The sequence below is a fragment of the Drechmeria coniospora genome, chromosome 02, assembly GCF_001625195.1.
Source record: "Drechmeria coniospora strain ARSEF 6962 chromosome 02, whole genome shotgun sequence".
Lineage (NCBI taxonomy): Eukaryota > Fungi > Ascomycota > Sordariomycetes > Hypocreales > Ophiocordycipitaceae > Drechmeria > Drechmeria coniospora.
In genome coordinates, this window is record NC_054390.1 from 2,238,323 (window position 1) to 2,258,397 (window position 20,075).

The 20,075-nt window shown below is 56.1% G+C and overlaps 7 protein-coding genes across 7 annotated transcripts; 3 read left to right on the top strand and 4 right to left on the bottom strand.

The window, feature by feature from the left end:
* Positions 1–1,436: 1,436 nt before the first annotated feature.
* DCS_03747 (polybromo-1) lies at positions 1,437–3,847 on the bottom strand (the record flags this gene model as incomplete). The annotated part of the gene is made up of 6 exons (XM_040801060.1): positions 1,437–1,852; positions 1,918–2,434; positions 2,497–2,755; positions 2,812–3,483; positions 3,544–3,635; positions 3,770–3,847. The coding sequence occupies 6 exons, from the start codon at positions 3,845–3,847 to the stop codon at positions 1,437–1,439; spliced, it is 2,034 nt and encodes a 677-aa protein (XP_040656093.1).
* Positions 3,848–5,313: 1,466 nt separating this feature from the next.
* DCS_03748 (acetylserotonin methytransferase-like protein) lies at positions 5,314–6,196 on the top strand (the record flags this gene model as incomplete). Its single annotated transcript, XM_040801061.1, has 2 exons — positions 5,314–5,511; positions 5,561–6,196. The coding sequence occupies 2 exons, from the start codon at positions 5,314–5,316 to the stop codon at positions 6,194–6,196; spliced, it is 834 nt and encodes a 277-aa protein (XP_040656094.1).
* Positions 6,197–7,159: 963 nt separating this feature from the next.
* On the top strand, positions 7,160–7,624 carry DCS_03749 (uncharacterized protein; the record flags this gene model as incomplete). Its single annotated transcript, XM_040801062.1, has 3 exons — positions 7,160–7,268; positions 7,325–7,523; positions 7,585–7,624. 3 exons carry the CDS (start codon positions 7,160–7,162, stop codon positions 7,622–7,624), a joined length of 348 nt encoding a protein of 115 aa, XP_040656095.1.
* A 351-nt stretch (positions 7,625–7,975) lies between these two features.
* On the bottom strand, positions 7,976–9,424 carry DCS_03750 (uncharacterized protein; the record flags this gene model as incomplete). The annotated part of the gene is made up of 1 exon (XM_040801063.1): positions 7,976–9,424. The coding sequence occupies one exon, from the start codon at positions 9,422–9,424 to the stop codon at positions 7,976–7,978; it is 1,449 nt and encodes a 482-aa protein (XP_040656096.1).
* A 1,322-nt stretch (positions 9,425–10,746) lies between these two features.
* On the top strand, positions 10,747–13,933 carry DCS_03751 (importin 11; the record flags this gene model as incomplete). The annotated part of the gene is made up of 2 exons (XM_040801064.1): positions 10,747–10,911; positions 10,964–13,933. 2 exons carry the CDS (start codon positions 10,747–10,749, stop codon positions 13,931–13,933), a joined length of 3,135 nt encoding a protein of 1,044 aa, XP_040656097.1.
* A 198-nt stretch (positions 13,934–14,131) lies between these two features.
* Positions 14,132–15,397, bottom strand: DCS_03752 (uncharacterized protein; the record flags this gene model as incomplete). The annotated part of the gene is made up of 4 exons (XM_040801065.1): positions 14,132–14,661; positions 14,751–15,071; positions 15,131–15,266; positions 15,365–15,397. 4 exons carry the CDS (start codon positions 15,395–15,397, stop codon positions 14,132–14,134), a joined length of 1,020 nt encoding a protein of 339 aa, XP_040656098.1.
* A 1,794-nt stretch (positions 15,398–17,191) lies between these two features.
* On the bottom strand, positions 17,192–18,545 carry DCS_03753 (uncharacterized protein; the record flags this gene model as incomplete). The annotated part of the gene is made up of 2 exons (XM_040801066.1): positions 17,192–18,058; positions 18,156–18,545. The coding sequence occupies 2 exons, from the start codon at positions 18,543–18,545 to the stop codon at positions 17,192–17,194; spliced, it is 1,257 nt and encodes a 418-aa protein (XP_040656099.1).
* Positions 18,546–20,075: the final 1,530 nt, after the last annotated feature.

Sequence of the window (20,075 nt, forward strand, 5' to 3'; positions counted from 1 at the left end):
TTGACGACGACGGCGCTGTTCTCCTTAACTTCGCGCGCGTTGCGACCCCGGCAGCGGACGACGACGTTGATGTTCGTCTCCTCGCCTCCTCCTTCCGAGTCGAAGTCGCGCTCCTTGCGCTTCGTGCCCGAGGTTGTCGCCACCGAGTCGGCTGGCGAGAGGGCGCGCGCGCGATCAGCCGCTGCTCTCCCCAGGCCGAGGACCGAGGGTTGCCTCGCCGATGATGCTCTGATTCCACCGGGGCGCATGCTGGAGCGACTCGGGGCTGCCGTGCGTACGTTGGAGCCCATCGTCAACCGGCTACGCTCCCGGTCGGAGCGAGTTTGCGTTCGAAACGCCAGCTTGATTTATGTGCTTGATGCTGGCTGGACCTGTGCAAAGGATGCGGCAGCAGGAGAGGGGGAGGAGAATGAAGGAAGGGGGGAGCGAATGGGAGAAGGAGCGTAGGGGAGAGGGTGAATATAGAATGCAGAAATCAAGGCCTGACCACCATTCGTTCGTTCTCTTGCTGTGCATGTACATGCATGTTCATGTTCGCACTCGTTGAACGATTGAGCGGAGGGCGGTTTGCTTGCTGCTACAAAGGACGGACCACACGGGAAGGCGTTCAGCGTTCTCTGTACTTACTGTAGTTGTACAGTAAAGTAAACATGGGCTAGCGTGTCTGGCAGGTTGCAGGCTAGCTGGACCCTGTCGGCGGGGACAGTGGATCCTATGAGCAAACGGTCCGTTGCCCTGACGACCACTGCCTGACATTTCCCTGCACCTACAGAACATTGTAAGTACAGTAAGTACAGTGCTAAAGCTAGTGATCAGGTGTGCGGCAAGTAATTATAGTACGTACGGAGTATTACTCCGTACAACTGCATGTAAGTAAGTACTTGTACAGTACTTACATACAAGGTCCTCCGTACTCCGTACTCCGCACAAGACCAGTATTTATTTCACTTGTAGGTGCTATTAGCTTGTACCTACAGTAAAGGAAGTATGGAGCCAGTAAGCAAAGAGGCGTACTTGGGCGGTGGTCAAGTGTTCCATTACTGTGCTGTAAGTGTAGAGTCGTGATAATAGTTCACAGGACTTTTCAATTCGGCCAAATTCTTCATCTCGAGACATTGTATGCTTTTTCGTATGCAGCAACATACTTTCGAGTGCGCACAGCAGACAAAAAACAACCAGCCGACTCGAACGCAGCCTTCGGCATCATACCCCTGGCGGCAAAGAAAGACACCAAGACAATCATTTTTCGATTCAATCCTCGACACCACATCACGCAAACCTCATCAGCTGCTGGCAGCTTCGAGTACAATGGGTCGGTCGCCGCCGCACCTCATACCGCCTTCGGCCTCCCAACACGGACGGGATGTGCGAGGCCATAGGAAAGGAAACAGTCCCAATTATCCAGCAGGCAGGGTTGAGTGATGTGCCTGGGCCATTCACGTCCGCATCACGTTAGCAAAGACGGTAAAAATCTCCAATTCTGTCTCCGGTCCGCCTGGTTCACGCTCGATGCGAGGGACGGCGGCGATGAGATGGGCCTCGAGGACGTTGACGCCGCCGTGGAGCACCACCTCGAATGCTCGCTCCTGAGGCGCCTGCCCAGGCAAGGGCTGCATTGTCGGCTTGAGCGGTTGCCTGTTCATCATCACCCACAGGCTGTGCTGACGATCATAGAGGAAGTTGGGCAGCGTGAGCACGATGAAGATGCGGTTGCAGTGCGCCGGAAGGTTCACCGTGGCCGATTGCTGCAGCTCCGTCGGGTGCGGGAGAACCGTCATGACGTTCAGATGCTCCACCTGCATGCTAGGATGCAGCTGGAGGCGTAGTCGGGAAATGAGTGCATCGTGAATCCCTGCGACGGTTAGCCTGTGACGGCACGGCGAGCAAGCATCGTGCTTCTGGAGGGTCTCGGCGTACCGTGGCCTTTCCGACGAAGCCGCTTCGGCTCAACGTAACCGTTCACCGCGTTCACCGGCACGACGGCCTGCTGCTGGACCGGCAGACCAGAACGCATCGCCTCGGGGGACTCGGCGGGGGCTTGAGGACCAGGGGCCGCCTGCGCAGCTTGGCCAGCTTGAGCAGGCTGGACAGAAGGTGCCGGAGACGCGACAACGCTGTCCTGCGCATGGACGCTCCTCGTTTGCACGGATGGGCTGGGGGATGGGGCCGAAAGCGAGACGCTGCCGGCCGCGTCGACTCGGGTGGATGTCCGCATCGTTCCGTTGGCGTCTGGAGCAGGAGTATCAACATCGACAGCCTGCACTGGTGGCGGGGCCGGCGAGTCCGCAGAGCTTCCTCGGCCCCCGACGTGGATGGTGATTTTCTTGGACGATGCCGCGGTTTCGCTGCCTGGCGCTACCTTGAGCTTAATCTTCGGCTGTGCAGGCTCCTGTACAACAGCTCGAGCCTTCTCCAGCTCGCCATAGTACGCGTTCTACGTAGACAAATGTTAGCGACAGCAACGAGAAGAGAGGACTGCCTGCGCAGGTCAAGTACCTCCAGCTCCTGGGCGAGCTCGTAAATTTCGCTACCCTCCTCGTTGTAAAAGTAGGCATTGGACCACAACAGTTTGGATCTTTCTGTAAATGCGGTCCAACTCTTGAAGCTGCTCACACCAGTGGCGCCGCCTCGCCCCTGCACGCCCTTGACGGCCTTCTGTAGCTTCTTGAGAGACAGCGGATCGGTAATCACCTTGTAGTAGTCCTTCAGGGCCCGAGGTGGCAGGTTGTGAAAGGGCTCGAAATATCCCTCGAAACTGCAGGTGCACGTGTTAGTGTGTGGCAGCTACGAGCGCCTCGCATATAAACTTGCCTTGGCTCGTTATATCGAAGGAGCTCCTCGACAATCTTCTCCTGCGCTTGCTGGAAAGTGAGTCCCTTGTATGGTACCTTGTGGTATTGGTGATCCACTTTCGCCGAGTTGGCCGATGGTCGCGAGGCGCTGTCCTGGGCCTGCGAGAGCGAAACTCTTGATGGGCGACCCGAAGCACGACGCTTCAGTACGATAGACCGCCTTCTCGAACTGCGACCGGTGGATTCTTCCTCATCTTCATCCGCCTCCTCGTCACCATCGGCATCCTCATCTTGGCCTTGTTCGTCGTCCTCTTCTGGGGCTTCGTCCTTCTTTTCATCTTCCTCGGCTTCGTCCTCGGCCTCTTCGTCATCGTCTGCTGGCAGGGCTGTCGGATGAGCTTGGTAACCGCGCGTGCCGTATGCTGGGTTCGTCTTGGTCATGTAGTTGCTCAGCGCCTTGCGCACGCGTTCGGCATCGTCAAAAATGGTCGAAGTCCGAGGATAAAACTCCTTGGCATTGCTGATCATCCGCTTGCAGTAGCTCTCTACTTCGGCGAGATTTTGGAACTCGCCGTCGTTGAGCTTTTTTTCCACAATCTCCAAAGAAACGGGCAGGCGAGTTTTCTTGTAGTACATCTCGTTGGATGCTCGGGGGGGTAGCTTCTCAAAGTAGGTCGCAACTAATCGCCCGCTGACGGTTTCATATTAGCGCCCATCCGGTCGCATCTGCGCATTCTGTGAATTCACATACCTTTTGTCTGCTGTGCGTCGAATCTGTTCAAGAAAAGCCAGTCCATACGCCGTGGTTGATTCGGGCGATTCGCCTTTGGAAAGATCAAAGTCCTACTTGAATTAGCGACTCATCGAGCAAGCGTGTGCAGGGAGGTCGGCATCGTTGGGCGCGTCAACAACATCAACCCCGCGAGAGATGGATGAGACGGCTCCCTCCGCAGGATGGCATGCTACAATAGACGTACCGACATCTTTCGTCGCTTGGACAAGCGGTCGTCGGAATCCGAGGACGCATTGCCATTGGCCTTGCGTTTGCTATCCATGATGAACGAACCTAGTCTAGCAGAATCGCAAAGAGCAGCGCATCACGAGCAGGCGTACTTGCAGGTGCGCGATGGATCGTTGAGGGCCAAGGACTCGTCTGTCAAGGCACAGGTAGCTTCGAGTCGTGAATGGTGGCGGTTGAGGACCGTCGACGCGTGCTGATTGACGGTGCTGGTCGCGTTGCCGTCGAGGCGAGTACGTTGTTTCGCAGCAGGTGCGCACGTGAAGACTGCGCCCGTTAGCTGTTGAAAAGGGAAAACAGGCACGAACCCAGTTCGACAAGGTACCTGCTTGGCAAAGTGTAGCTATGGTCAAGAGAACCACTGTAGTTTGCTGTACGGTGATGGCGAGGAGGCTGGAAGTTCAGGTTTGGCGTAGGCAGGTAATACAAGTAAGTACAAGTGCAGGTACAAGTACAAGTACAAGTGGCACGGAGCACTTATTGAGGAGGAGTACGGAGTACTTTGCAAATGCATGCATACAATTAAGTACGGAGTACTCAGTACTGTTCAACTACAGTACCTAGTACTTACAGTACAGTACAGTAGGTGTAGGTGAAACCGTGTGTCAGTAAAAGTACTTGTACATGAAATGTAAGTACACAGTCGCACACAATACGTGCAAATGTACTCCGTACTTACTTATGTACGTGTAAGTTTATGTGCGAGTAAGTGCACTGCATGTACTTATACTTACTTGCTCATAAACGCGTTTTGCGCACCAGAAGCTACAGTATAGGCAGAAGTGCTAGCCTGATTTGGCATGCAGCAAACATGGAATAAATGGGCCTAGATATTCGCTCGTGTGCGACTCATCAGCACACACGAGGACAAATACACCGGAACAAGAGTAACTGTGGTGACATTTCAAGGACTGTTACTCATATTTATCTCTTTCGCGATAGTTGTTCAAGAAGGGGGGTTGTGCATTTGTACAAAGCATGAAGAGGGAAGTCAATCCGAAAACAGAGGGATTTCCTGAATCTGATCCACGAGCAATTACCAAACGTAAGTGAGTTCAGTCATTACTTTACATACTTGCGGACTACAAATTACAATACATGTATTTGTGAGCACAAGAAGTCCGTACGGTCGTGTAATTAGAGTGTCCATGGAAATTCACTGGTACGACATACTGTCGCGAAATACCGTAATCAGAATTCACTTGACGGAGTACTACGTTGTACACAATGGAGCCTTGGGCATACAGTATTCACGCCAACATACAATGCAGACGTAGTCTTGCAACTCGATTGAAATTAATGCACCAACTTGGTAAGCAAGTACTCCGTCATGTAGCCTGTAGGTGTACCTCACACCAAAGTACGACTCTTCTCCAGGTGTACAGAGTACTGTAGGTGTAGTTGTACGCCCCAAAGACGGGGCGCCCCCACTGCCGCCTTTCATCCAGTCGAACTCTACGCTTGCGACAAGTGCTTACCTATCACCAACTACGTACGATTGTCATGACAGATACAAAGACACCCGGGGGACCTCCCCCAGCTCATGACCAGGACAACGCCGAGCATGGGGAAGCACGTCGTTTGAGCGGCCCAGTCCGCCGCCCTGGCCAGCAGCTCGACATTCCCATTATCAAGCATCTTAACTCGAAGCGGGTCGTGCTCGCATCGGCATCCCCTCGGCGGAGAGTGCTCCTGCAACAGGTAGGATCCGCGACAATACGGTGATATCTCATGGCTAATGCAACGCTAGATGGGATTGAACAAGCTCGAGATCATACCATCCACGAAGCCGGAAGACGTCGACAAGGGAGCATACGGTCCCTGGGAGTACGTTGCCGAAACCGCTCGCCGAAAGTGCCTCGACGTCTACACGACTTGTCTCGAGACCCAGCTCGCCTCCATCCCCGACCCTGCCCTCGTCATTGCTGCCGACACAATCATCGTCACCCGCGATGGCAGGATCCTGGAGAAGCCGCGAAGCGAGGCGGATCACGTGCGCATGCTGAAGCTTATGCGGGACACGGAGATGCACAGAGTCCTGACAGCCGTCACGGTCCTGGCTCCCCGGGAGGACGCGAGACACCCGGGTTACACGATCAGGAACCGCACAGAGGAGACCAAGGTGTACTTTTGGGGGGAGAATGACGGGCTGCCGGATGACGTGATCGACGCATATGTCAAGACTCGGGAAGGCATCGACAAAGCCGGTGGCTATGCTGTGCAGGGCATCGGCGGAATGCTGCTGGTTGAGAAAATCGAGGGAAGTGTAGACAACGTCGTCGGATTACCTGTAAGGCGATGCCTGTCTATGGCAGAAACAGTCATTTTCCGGCAGGACGAGGACGACGATGCCGACGCAGAGCGATCTGATGACGAGGACCTGTAGGAGGGGCAGGATAGACGGCACAAGCCTAGCCACCCATACCGAGCATCTATGAGGCAGCTAGCTTCCTCCGCTCTCGTCACTGCCTGATCGATCTTTGACGTGATACAATTGCATGTGGTGCAGAATCGCCAATACTAACCCAGAGCGCAAATACCACATGATGCATTACGATACTATGATGCCCATGCCACTTGACGAATCAGAGGTTGGAGGCCAATGGATGACGGAGCACGACAGGTTGGGCAATCAAATGACATAGCGCCTTGCTGCCAGCTAGTTGTCAGTAGCTTATACTAGGTTAGAAGGTAATATCGTGTTTCTTAGCCCTCGCATGTAATGCTGTGGTTCCAGCACCTGCAGGAATCCCCACTGTCAGCAGCGTTTCCCTTGCGTGTTGCCTATTACGACATGTTCTGCTGGATGCCGGGGAGCTTCTGGTCCATGGGTAGTTGTGCGTACCAAGGTAGTAGTATCTAGCTGCCTCCCTCGCGAACCGAACCTTTGCTGGTGGGGAGTATTCGACTCCTCGGTATTACTCCGTACTCCGTACTAAAATACAGTATTATTACTTAGTTCCGGAGTCCGGAGTAATACCTGCCTGCCGACATACTGTACTTTGTAAGTACAGAGTCATAGTAGGTTCTAGTGGGCAATGCGGTGTAATATTAATTAGTACCTGTATCCTGCCTCAGGGCACTATTCATTACAAGTACCCCGCCCGTAGTGGCTTCTGGGTAAACTTCTTGGTACCTAGTACTCACAACTACCCGTAGAATGTACTTGTAGGGACTACGCCAGCCAAAGCCATGTCCGGGGCCGGATCTTGCACCCACCACCCCATTCGACCGTTTGAACTACGATGAACATGTGATTCTTTCGCGCATCCTCGTGCACAACGCATCGTCGCTCTCGGTGCATCGCCGCTACCCAACGTCCAAAATCTGGCTCAGCTCGCGTCTCGACATGTCTTCGCCGATCAATGTCACGCAGTCGCCGGGAGACGGCCAGGCTGCCGCCGATGAGAAGCCGCGGCTGACCGAGGAAGAAAAGAAGCAGAACCACATCGCGTCAGGTACTCGGCGCCCTTTGGATATTCCCGACGATGGCGACCCTTCTGACAATTGGTAGAGCAAAAGCGCAGACAGGCCATCCGAGAAGGATTCGATCGTCTCACGGAGCTCGTGCCCGGCCTCGAAGGTCAAGGCCGTTCCGAGGGCCTTGTCCTCAAGCGCACCGTCGAATACATGCGCCAGCAGGTGGCCGAACGGCGAGCCATGATCGAGCAGATAGAAAGGTTAGGTGGCCAAGTTGACAACGAGCTCAAAAAGTGAGTCCCTGCAAGATGGCCGATGCTGCAGGAGCATACGTACCTAACCGCCTACGTGCAGACCCGTCAATGACCAGAGCAAGGCTCGCGGGGGAGGCTGAGAATGAGAATGAGCATGTTCCGGATCGTTCGGAATGCATCACACCGTACAACCCTTTCCCCCACCCCCGTCATCGATTGATGCACTCCCGAAAGCTAGAGTCTCGCACTGCGCCCTCTGGGCACGCGACCGGCTGGCAGCGTCTCGTTGACCATAGGTCACTTGGACGCCGGGGATCGACGAGATGAAAGTACTCAGTCGACATATTGCAGCAACTGCACACACACAAATTGCACACAAGGAGCGACGCCATGGTATGAAAAAAGCATGTTCAGAACCGATAGGCAATCGCCATCAGGGCGGCAAGCCGTCATCCTCATCTGTTAGATGGACGAAATACTACAACTGCTCTCTATAGGAACTTTTCGACCATGCCGAGCATGCTGTCGCGCATGTCTGCCGGGCTCACCCGCTTGTTTCCAAGGCTGACGTGTTTGTTTTTCACGTCCTCCTCGCCCACCACCAGTATCTGACTGTACCCCCGGGTCCGGGCCTCCCTTATCTTGGAGCCTAGCGGTCTCGCCGTGGTGTCCATGTCCACGGCCAAGCCGGTCGGGTTCGTCAAGACGGCACCGGGCATGTCTTCGGCGTTCGTCTTGATGCCAACAAGCACATCACGAACCTCCTGGGCCCAATCTACCACTGGCTTGGACGTGTTGACCGTCAAGACGATGGCCTGCCTCGGGTTCAACCAGAATGGCCACTTTCCGTCATACGACTCGATGAGGAGTGCCATCAGGCGCTCCACCGATCCGAGCACCGCGCGATGAATCATGACGGGCCGTACCGGCCCATGCTCGGAAAGCAGCGCTGGATCATCGGTTGTCTCGCCGCGAGCCTCGTGCTCCGGAGCCGGGGCTTGGTACTCGAGCTCAAAGCGCTTCGGCAGCTGAAAGTCCAGTTGGATCGTTGCCGTTTGATGCTCCTTTCCGTCCGAGTCCGTCAGCACAATGTCAATCTTGGGTCCGTAGAATGCGCCGTCTCCCTCATTTAGGCTCCACTCCATGCCTGAAGCATCAAGAGCGCGCTTCAGCTGATCCTCGGCCCGATCCCATTCTTCGGCCGTTCCGATGTAGTGATCCTTTGGCCTTGTCGAGAGTGCCAGGCGATAGCTGACACCAAGTTGCAGCACGTTGTAGACGGCCTTGACGAAGTCGAGGGTCCTTGAAATCTCCTCCTCCACCTGGCTTGGCCTGCAGAAGATGTGGCCATCATCCTGATGAAATCGCCGGACTCGCGTCAGGCCGGAAAGAGCACCGGAGATTTCGTTTCGGTGGAGAGGGCTGAAATCGGCATATCGTACCGGCAGGTCGCGGTAGCTGTGCGTCTTGGACTTGAAGATGAGGCAGTGCCCAGGGCAGTTCATCGGCTTCAGCCCATACACTTCGTCGCCCTCTTCTTCCCCACGGCACGACGTCGCGTCCGGAGGCTGTTTCTTGCTTCCCGATACCCCGTACATGTCGTCGGCGTAATTGTCGAGGTGGCCGGACTTTGCCCAGAGTGATTTCTTGTAAATCAGGGGGGTGATGACTTCTTGGAAACCGTAGTGAACATACTGCTTGCGCAGGAATTCCACCAGCCGATTGAAGATGCGCGCGCCATTTGGCAGGAATATCGGCGAGCCCGGGCTGTAGACGGAGGTGATGAAGAGTTCCTGCTGCAATCCAAGCTTTCGATGATCGGCCGGCTCGGATTTCTCAACTTTCTTCTGCGAGTACCGCCGTGATAGACATGATGCGCATGCCCACTGCGATTGCGGAAGAGGTTTGACTATCCGTGCGATCGCCCTCGGGCGAATCATGGCGTTTCTCGTTCGCTGGCCTGAACGTGCCTGAATGCAAGCGTTGAGGGAACAGGTTTCAAGGCGCGATACATTTTCGTGAGAAGCTGCAAAATGTCAAGGGTGCGGTAAGTATGCACCAAGCACTGGCTAGGCTACTAACCAACGTATCGTACTAGGTATTAGGTACTGTACGGAGTACGGAGTAGGTAGGTAAGTACCTAACGTGGCAAGTACAAGTAATTATTCACCAAGACATCACCAACCCAAGCAAGCCGAGCTCCCCCTTCGAAGGGTACAGGTAACGACTCTCGTCTTTCGGTAATGACACTTGCCTATTTCGCATGTGCCATTGCAAAAGTACACTTGCTAGGGCAGAATCTACACTCATGTACAGTATAATAGTTGGACTTTATATTTTGAAGACTTGGACTCCTTGTTCTTCGCTTGTAGAAAACAATGCTCCCCTTACGCCGTAGAGTACATACCTTTATTTTGGGTACTACATAGGTCCCTAACAATATGCGACACTCCGTCCATCACTCCGACACAAGTCCTGCCCAGCAACGCCACACAGGGGTCCTGTTTCAACACTTACGGAGTCCTGGTACAGAACCATTTTGCAAACATTAGTGCTAGTACCTGTGGCGTCAGCGTATTTCTCCAATGGGAATGAATACCAAGTAACTACGGAATACAGTTCGGAGTACTCTGTTCTTTCAACTCCAAACCAGAGTAGACCGACCATGCATGCACATACCTAGGTAGGTGGTAATACAATTACACACTTTTGCCACCCCACTGTAGGCTTGTATGTAAGTACTTGCAAGTACTTCGTAGCGAGCTAGCATCGTCACGATAGCTTACCGAGGAGGAGTTGTCATCCTTGGGATCCAACAACGACAGATGATCTTGAGCCGTCGGACTTTGCACAGAGTTCAAGCATGCTACGCATAGTCTACAAGCCTCCCCAGGTAGGGTTTTTTTTTTCCACTTCTCAACTATCGCAGCCTCGGAGGAAACAGTCAACCAGGCACAACGTTCGTCGGCCGAGGGTGGTATTAGTAGCTTTCGCCTAGGGCGGCCGCCATCACTGCTCAGGTACGCGGTACCGGTAAGTAGAGCGGTTCCCTCGTCATGGGTGACCCGCCATAAATAACTTGCCACCAACCCCACCATTTCGTTCCGCCAGTTCAGTGCAACTCGCTCAACATCATACGTGCACGCACCCACCTATTACCGACTCGTGAGCGTCAACCTCGGCCTTTACGGAACGAACGAAAGGCCTGGAAGCGAGATAGGTCGTTCAATCTGTCCGAAGGCCGAAACGGCCCGACGCCAACATGAGTTTCGCCATCGAAGTCTCGGGCGATGCGAGTCCTCTCGATTTCCAGACACTCTGTCGTGCCCTGCAGCTGGCCACTTCCCATGACTACACCCAGCGGCAAGCGATGGGCCGGCAGCTCGTGTCTTGGGAGCAGCATCCGGGCTACTACTCGTCCCTGCAGGTATGTGTCCTCCTCGTCGGGGAATCCTTCAGGCTGACCTTTGTGAAACCAGGCAGTCTATCTCGACAAGAGCCTTCCGACCGACATGAGATTCTTAGCCGTCATCCAGCTCAAGAACGGCGTTGACAAGTACTGGCGCATGTTCGCGCAAGCCAAGAACGGAATAAAGGCGGAGGAGAAGAAGCTGATCAGGTCGAATCTCTTCAAGGGCACAATCGACGAGGACGAAAAGAACTTGGCCCTTCACAACGCCCTGGTCGTCGCCAAGGTTGTTCGGATCGACTATCCGGGGGAATGGCCCGACGCCCTCTCCAGCATCATCTCCCTCTTACGCTCGTCAAAAGATGGCAGTCAGCGGCATCTGTACGGGACCCTTCAGATACTCCTTCGCGTCGTCAAGGAGCTCGGCACGGCTCGCCTGCGAAGGTCGCAGACTGCGCTGCACTCCGTCACACCCGAACTCGTCTACCTGCTCAGCGAGATATTTTCGGAAAGGACCGACGCCTGGTTTTCCTTCTTGAATGGCCGACAGGGAAATGAGCTGGAGGCGACGATGGCGATGCACAACAGCCTCCTCGCGCTCAGGACCCTTCGACGCCTCGTCGTGCACGGATACGAGCGTCCTCATAGCGACAAGTCTGTTGAGAAATTCTGGACCTTGTCGCAACACCAATTTGGTCTTCTCCTGAGCTTCGTCGCTCAAGACTCGACCATCCCTGCCACCTACCAAGACATGCTGGGCAAGCACCTGTTGCAGTTCACCAAGCTGCACGTCGACGTCGCCGAGCAGCAGCCGGCGAGCTTTTCCATCCTTCCCAACTCTCTATCCCTTGTCCATGCCTACTGGGATTTGGTCGCCAAGTTTTCGCAAGTCTTTGACAAGTCGGGCGGAATCCGGCATGGCGCCGGCGAGGCAGGCTCTGCCAAGGCAAAGGTCGAAGGGCCGCTGCAGGAGAGACTCGCTCTGAGGGGTCTGCTTCTCATCCGCGCCTGCGTCAAGATTGCCTTTCAGCCGCTGCAAACTTTCAAGTACCGAACGCCGGAGTTGAAAGCCGAGCAGGAGCAGGGGAAGGCCGTGATCAAGAGCGAGCTGTTCAAGGATGAATTTGTCATCTCCATCGTCAACATCATCATCTCCCATCTCTTTCTCTTCCGCATGTCCGACCTAGAATCATGGGAAGAAGACCCGGAAGAGTGGGAGCACCAGGAGCAGAGCGAAGGCAACGCGTTTCAATGGGAGGTGCGGCCGTGCGCGGAGAAGCTCTTCCTGGACCTGCTCACCCATTTCAAGCAACTCATCGTCCCTCCCCTGCTGTCGTACTTTCAGACGGCCCAAGCGCCTCATGCGGACCTGGCGACGAAGGAGGCCGTGTACACGGCCATGGGCTTGGCCGCGGCTCATGTCTGCCAGCATCTCGATTTCGACGCTGTGCTATCGTCGACGGTTGTCCACGACGCGCAGCAGCAGGGTGGCCTGTGCAAGGTGCTGCGGCGAAGAATCGCCATCCTGATAAGCCAATGGGCGACGATCAAGCTATCCGCCAGCAGCCGCCCCGTGGCGTACCAGATATTCCAACATTTTCTCAACCCAAACGACGAGACCAACGACCTGGTGGTGAGAATCACGGCCGCCAGACAGCTGCGGTGGATCGCGGACGAGCTCGACTTCAGCACCGACGACTTCCTGCCGTACACGTCGGATGTTCTGACGCAGCTCGTCAAATTGATTCAGCAGATCGAGGTGGATGAGACGAAGCTGGCCATTCTCGAGTCCATTCGAATTCTCGTGACGCGGATGGAGGAGCAAGTGTCCCAGTTTGGCGACCAGCTGATGACGACGCTGCCGACCGTGTGGGCCAACTCGGGCGCCGAGGAGTACATGATCAAGCAAGCCATCATCGCCATATTCTCCGCTCTCGTCATGAGCATGGGCGGCAGCTCACATCGGTATCAGAGCTTCACGATCCCGCTGCTGGCCGAGGCGGCGCGGCCGGGGTCTGACCTGCACGTTCATCTCATCGACGAATCGCTCGAGCTGTGGAACGCCATCCTCCTGCAGAGCAGCGGGCCGCTGTCTCCCGACATCATCAGTCTCGTCGAGATGGCGCTGCCCCTTGTCGAGTATCAGCCGGAGACGGCGTCTCAGGCGCTGAGCGTCATCGAATCCTACCTGCTCCTCGCTCCCGATGCCATGCTGGGGGACCGCTTCCGCCGGCCAACTCTGGCGGCCCTTTCGGGAACGCTGGATTCGACGAGTCGCGAGCACGTGCGAATCGGCACCGTCTGCGTCGAGTATCTCATCCGAGCCGCGGCGGAGCTCGGGGGTTCGAGCGGGACGTCGTTCATCCTCGAGGACATGATGGAGACTGGCTTCCTGAGCAAGATAATGACGAATCTTCGAGACGCATGGGAGGCCCACCAGACGACGGGGCCGAAGAAGAAGATCAGCAAGCTCAACACGATAACGGAGGGCGATTACTTTGCCATCTTGGCCCGTCTCGCGCTGGCGGATCCGAACCTCTTCGTCCAGATGCTGACGACCTTTGGCAGCCTGGACGACGTTTGGGCCTGGCTCTCGGCGGAGTGGTTTTCCTTCCTTCGCGACTCGGACCGAATAGAACGAACGAAGCTGTACCTTCTCGGCATCACCCGACTTCTCGAGGTCTCGTCCCCGATGCAGGAACTTGTCCTAGGAAGTCTCCAGGGCTATTTTGACATGTGGACCAGCGTGATCACGGACGTCCAGGACGGTGTCGCGAACGGGCCCGACACGCTCGTCTGGACCGAGATGGAGGCAACGGAATACGACACGGCAAAGAGCGTCGCGCAGCGGCAGATGGAGGCCAACGATGCGGTGCACTCGGTGTCTGCCCTTCACTTTGTCGCGCCGCAGCTGGAGGGTCTCGTAGCTCGCGTCGGCGGCGAGGCGGTGTTTCACGAGCAGTGGGCCGTCAACGTGGACAAGGAAGTGCTACGTCGGTTCCAGGAGATGATGGCTCGGGCGGCGCAGCACGAGGCATGAAGCGATGGCGATTGGATGGCACGAAGATGACGCGCGATGCACGCACGCGCAAGTAGCGGAAACGGATACGCTTTACCGGTTCGCACATGTGTCCGTCCGCTTTCCCATCCCCCGAGGCACTTAACCTGCCTCCTCGGAGGCGTTGATGCGTAGACTTGTCATAGGTCGTTGCTTGCCGCCAGCCGAGTGCGGCGAGGCTTACAGTCGACTTGGATTGTCCGGGGGGATGACGACGACGACCTTGCCCCAGGTCCCTCGCCCCTTCAAGGCCTGCAGCGAGTCCTTTACCCTCTCCAGCCCGACAAACTCGTGATCGGTGTAGACGGTCCCCCTCAGCTTGCCCTGGGCAATCAGCGCCATGATGCCCCGCCAGACAACGGGGATCACGTCGGGCTGATGGAGGGCGAAAGCGCCCCAGTGGATGCCAACTAGAGAGATGTTCTTCAAAAGCACCTTGTTCATGGCCACCTTTTCGACGTGTCCAGCAGCGAAGCCGACGACGAGGATTCGTCCGTTCCAAGCCGTGCACTTGGTGGACTTGTCGACGAGGCCGATGGGGTCGTAGACGATGTCGACGCCGCGCCCATCAGGCGTCAGGGCCTTGACCTTGGCGGGCCATTCAGGGTCCGTGTAGGAAACTGCGTGGTCGGCGCCGAAGTCTTTGGCGATTTGCAGCTTACGGACCGTCGATGCGGTCGCAATGACCGTCGCTCCAAAGGCCTTGGCGACTGTTTTCCATTTGTCGTCAGACCAACTGTCGTTTGGATCACTCGTCGCTTCCATCCTCGACCCTTCCCCTCGGGGGTGGTGGACTTACCCTGCACAGCAGCGAGACCGACGCCTCCGGCCGCAGCATGGACGAGGACGTGGTCGCCCCGTTTGATCTGGGCTCGCAAGACGAGGGCGCCATAGCTCGTCGGCGCCGTGACGAACAAGCCAGCGGCCTCCTGGAACGACCAGCCATCCGGCACGGGTAGCAAGGCAGCCTCCTTTGCGCAGACCTTGGTGGCGAAGGCGCCCTGGGCAGCGCCAAAGACGCGGTCCCCAGGCTTGAACCGGGGAGGCTCGTTCCTCGTGCCTCCCGACGGCGTAGAGATGATGGTACCGGCGAACTCAGCGCCGGCTATCCATGGAAACGCTGTGGATGCTTGCATCAGCTTTCATGAGGAGCTCTCGATATAGGGCCCGTGTACGTACGAGGCTGGTTCTGGTAGCGACCCTGAACCTGGAGAATATCGAAAAAGTTGGCGGCCGAGGCGCGCACCTGGATGAGATAGTCGTCCTCCTTGGGCGTCGGGTCTCGCAACTCGGACACCGTAAGCTCTGACGGGTCCTAGTGCATGAGAGAAAGAGGTGTAAGCAACATGCTGGCTCCTAGGTGCCCAACTGAGTCCGGTTGCCATGTATGAAGGCTGATCGGGGGTCGTGCACCTTGACGTATTCTTTTATCTCAATCCCGCGCATGATGAAAGGGAGGCTGGACCTGTCGGCCTATCTGCCTGGCCAACCGTATGTTATTCGCGTGTCTGTCGTCCGTCTCGGCAATGGACAAAGATGCAACAGTCTGCCTTTGTTGGATGGGACGAGATGAGATGGAATTGGATGTAGTAGAACAGAACGGGGAGAAGTCGTATTGCAATACCAAGTACGGACTATGTGTAATATTTGCTTACACCGAGTACAAGTACTCGCACACATGAGAGTCCTGCACGGAGGTACGGAGTACATTGTACGTATCACCTTGCACGTACAGTGCCTAGTGGTACATACCTACAGTATACCTACCTGTAGATACGTTGGCGTACTGTACGTGCACTGTATGTCCAGGTCGAGCCGAGGTGTCTGAATAATTAATAGCAAAAGGGTAGATTCACTTCACTGTGTCGAATCGGATTCCTCCTAAGAGCTCATGAACAAAAGGATCCCGAATCCGGCTAGCCCATCCTGTCCCCTCCGCCGCCCTCCACCGGCCTCGGAACGGTCCCATCTTTGCGGCCCGGCGTTCGGGTTGTGGTGACGCCGTATACTGTACTGTACGAACGAAAAATGACGGCCGTTTGCCACTTGCACGCTTGGGTTTGAGGAATTTGCTTGCTGTCACAGTCATCCATGTCCATTCCTGCTTCATCATGATTTCTACCTTGTCTGCTCACGTGTCGCTCGTAGTATCAAACCGAGATTAGACCCTCCAATTGTCATGCTGTCCGACTGACTCTTTGCTGAGCCGATACCTGGATACGACTCGAAGCGGTATGTGGATGAGCATCAATTTGTAAACAGCAGGATCGCTCCCAAAAAGAGATGGCTTTTGGGTTGAAAGCTTGCACTGGTACGTGACTGTATAATTTGTTTTGTTTGTCTTGTTTTTTGTGGGCAACGCTGGCGAATGTTGAGGAGGTGAGAGCTTCATTAGTTGGCGACAGATGTACAGCATCCATCAGACTGACCTCGACAGACCAAGAATAGAAAATGATAAGCTTGGATATTTCAGGACACCGATAGCAGGATCGCATCCTCAGGCTGTGGGGTGTCGGTAATGCTGTGCAAATTCCCAACGACACAGACCAACATCGCACGCTCGTCGCATCGCATGGCAGGTTTGAACGAAAACTCTGGTGTAACGGCAGCTATCGGCAGCTGCCTGATCAGCATGGGTTTTCATTCAAGCCTGTCATGTAATGCCAAGGGCGCACGTTGTTGGTCTCCAAAGGCATGCAATGCAGCATGCGCTCTTCAAGCCCGCTTCATCCATCGTCGACGATATGTCTCGCTCCAAACTCACTTGTACCCACGGGAAACTTACCCAAGACCCCGTCCGTCGTCGCCGTCGTCGCCGTCGTCGCCGTCGTCGTCCTAATCATAACGTGGTCTTGGCCAAACCTATCATGTAATGTCAAGGGCGTGCGACGCCAGTCTCGGCACACATGCAGTATGTATTCTCCAACCCCCTTCTTCCATCATCGACGATTATGTCTCGCTGCAGAACTCGCTTGTACCAATGGGCAACTACCTAAGACCCCGTTTGTCGACGTCGTCGTCACTGCTACGGGTCGAGAAGCAAGAACAGTATGCACAGTACCAAGAAATTACACGAATGCATCGCGTCGAGAACCACTGCACTGACTTGCCGCAGTATCGGTCGTGGAATAACATCAAAGGCGATGGCGCCTAGATACCAACCGTGCGACCTTTCCTGTATCGGCAGGCACCCTCGACTGCTGGCCTCATTTCCCTTGGAACCCCCTCACAATTCACCGGTCAGTCCGTCGCGTTCAGCAGATGCTCGATCGCGCCCTGGACGCTCCCGCCGCTCCGTCTCAGCGCCGCCACGTTGCGATCAAAGTCGAAGAAGCCCATGTCGTTGAGCTGGCGGAGCTGCTCGGCATACCGCTCTTCCGGGGACCTGTTGTCGGCTGGCGGGTTTGGAGTCGCCCCTCCTCCACCCAGCATCTGCATCATCTGCTGCATCATCTCGGGGCTCATGCCAAACGGATTGCTGGCCAGGCCGGCATCCCCGGACGGCGGGAACAAGGCGGCGAAAGGGTTCGCAGCCTGTTGGCTTGCCGCACCCTCGGGCCGATCCGCTCCTTGCTGACCGGCAGCGGTGGCCTGGCCGTCCCGCGACTCCTGCTGTGGCGTCGCGTCCGTGCCGGCGGCGGCAGACAGGCCTCCGAACTGGTTGGGTCCCGCCCTGTTCATGGCTTGGAGCATCCGGTTGATGTCCGTTTCCATGTGGTCGTTGCCGGCACCTGGGGCCCTGCCCATGGCACCCATCATGAACGGGTTCATCAGCGGGTTTCGCTCGTCGTTCGCATTCCCTTGCTCCGCTTCGGCGGCGGCGGCGGCGGCGGTCGAATCCGTCGCTCCGGGTGCCGGGAAGCTGCCGGCGCCGCCTGCCATGGCCCTCTGCATCTGCATGACACGCTCCATCATGTCGGGGTTGGTCATGACCTGTCGCAGGTACGGCATCATCTCTCGGGCACCGGGCATGTTACGCAACATCGGGTTCGACTGGATGATCATGTTGACGAACTCGGGGTTGTTGAAGGCCTCGTTCACCGCCTGCTGCACGTTCGGGTCCGACATCATGCGGCGCATGCCATCCTCGTCCATCGGCGGACCCATCTGAAGTCGGCGTCAGCGCGGCAACGAGCGGGCCGGGGGGGGGGGGGAGGCCTACGCCGCCGTCCGGGCCAAACATCTCCATTCCGGGGAGGTGGACCTGGTGACCAGCATATCGGGCCCCGGTGAGGCCAGCTAGGGGGTTGTTGGCGGTGCCCGAGGCCATGTTTGCGGGAATGGCTGGCGGGGTCGAGGCCGACGTCGCCGCCGGCCGGGTCGGGTTGCTGGCGGCGCTCTTGACCATGTGAATGGTGTTGTTGGGCTTGATCTTGTAGGACCCGAGCGTGTCGTCGTTCTTCATGACACGCCCCGAGTAGATCAACCTCTGACGCTCGATCGGGATGTTCTCCAAGTCTTGTCCGGCGAGCTTCGTCTTGAGTTCGAGGACTGTTGCCGCCTCGGCCATGGTGATGACGTGGTTGCCATCCGATGACGTCTTGACCTTGAACGTGATCTGGGCGTCGCCGGCCGCCTCGGCGTTGTCCGTCATCCTGCGCGACGTCGTTGGCTTTCCGGGCTCGTCGGCTGCGCGGGGCGATGAGTGAAAGGTCGACCGATGGGAGGAGGGACGGCGGGACGGAGGAACGGAGGGCCAGAGGGTTTGACGGAGATGGCTTGTGCGGGTGGAAGGTGGAAAAGGGAAAAGGAGGAATGTTGTTGCTTGAGGACACGCGGATCAAGAGTCGCAGGGGACCAGGTAGCTGAAAAGAAAATGGTTGGGCGAGAAGGGCCTCGAGAGTGCGTGGCAGTTGGCAGGACGTGGGGCACTCGCAGGATGAAGGTGGAAGACGAGAGCAAGTCAAAGAAGGAAGATTGGTGTTTTGGGGGTCGGGGCGTTCGCTGGTGCAGCGATCCCAAGCCGTATTAGCGTCGATAATACAGCGGAAGTCAGTGCAGCGCACTGGGGTGCAGAGCATGGAGCCTGGAGTACATGTAGATACAACGGCACAGCGCCAGTAGAGGGGGACAATGCCGGTTCTAGCACGTACCATTCTGGTACCATTAGTGCGTGCGAACGGAGTACTGTACACCTTCTCGTCAGTATCGCTGGTGGCCGACAAGGCCCACTCGCTGGCCGCCGTCGGCCCCCGTTCCGTTGCATCGTTGTCCCGGCTCGAAGCGAGGCAGGTTCCCGAGAGCAGCAAAAGTTGGTGAATGCAGTACACCGCTAGGTTATAAGGAGTATTGGCATCTACAATGATGAGAAATGCGCGTTGCGAAATGCGCGGTACCGCGCAGTCAGTATCCTGTCACATAGTACGGCTAGCATACTAGGTATTACTGTAGGCATACCACTGCAACTAGTACGTACACAGGTATAACCGAACAAGTAGCCAGTTGGTTCCGTGGCATGCCTTGGTGGCACTCGCATATAGCAATCCATCGTCGCTCCTGTTTTTCTCCGTAGAATTTCACCAATGTCTCGCGTGTTTATTTTTCCACCTCGATCCATGAGTGGTCTTTTTTTTGTTCTTTTCGTTGAGTCGGCTAGTCATGCCCTGATGCACTGGAAGTGACTTTGAGATAGGCGGGGGGACGGAGCGATTTGGCAGTGAATGGTGCACCGACTCACGCATAACTTTCCTCCCCATTGTCACCTATTATTCTCCTGTTAGGAGTTAGATGTGCGTCAGCTACTTACTAGTATCTACTGCAGCTGCTCTTCCGTAGGTGCCTACTAGGTACTAGGCCAGCTCTGCAAGAATTACGTACTCCATAGGTACCTACCTCCTGCACCTGTTCTCCCTACTTCCTACATCGACGCCACCTAGTGCGGCCAATACGGTACCGTCACCTACAGTGCCGTCACCTACAGTGCCGTCACCTACAGTACCGTGTTGTAGCCACAACCAAGTACAACCGCACCTACTAATAGCACTAACTTAACAATGTACATACAGTATGCAGTTCAGCGTACAGTACGTGAAAAGTACGGTGCTACGTCAGGCCAGACCCCTCAACGACTTCATGCAGAACATGCTCCAGTGAGCACCTGGAAGCAGTGAATCGGAACAAGCAG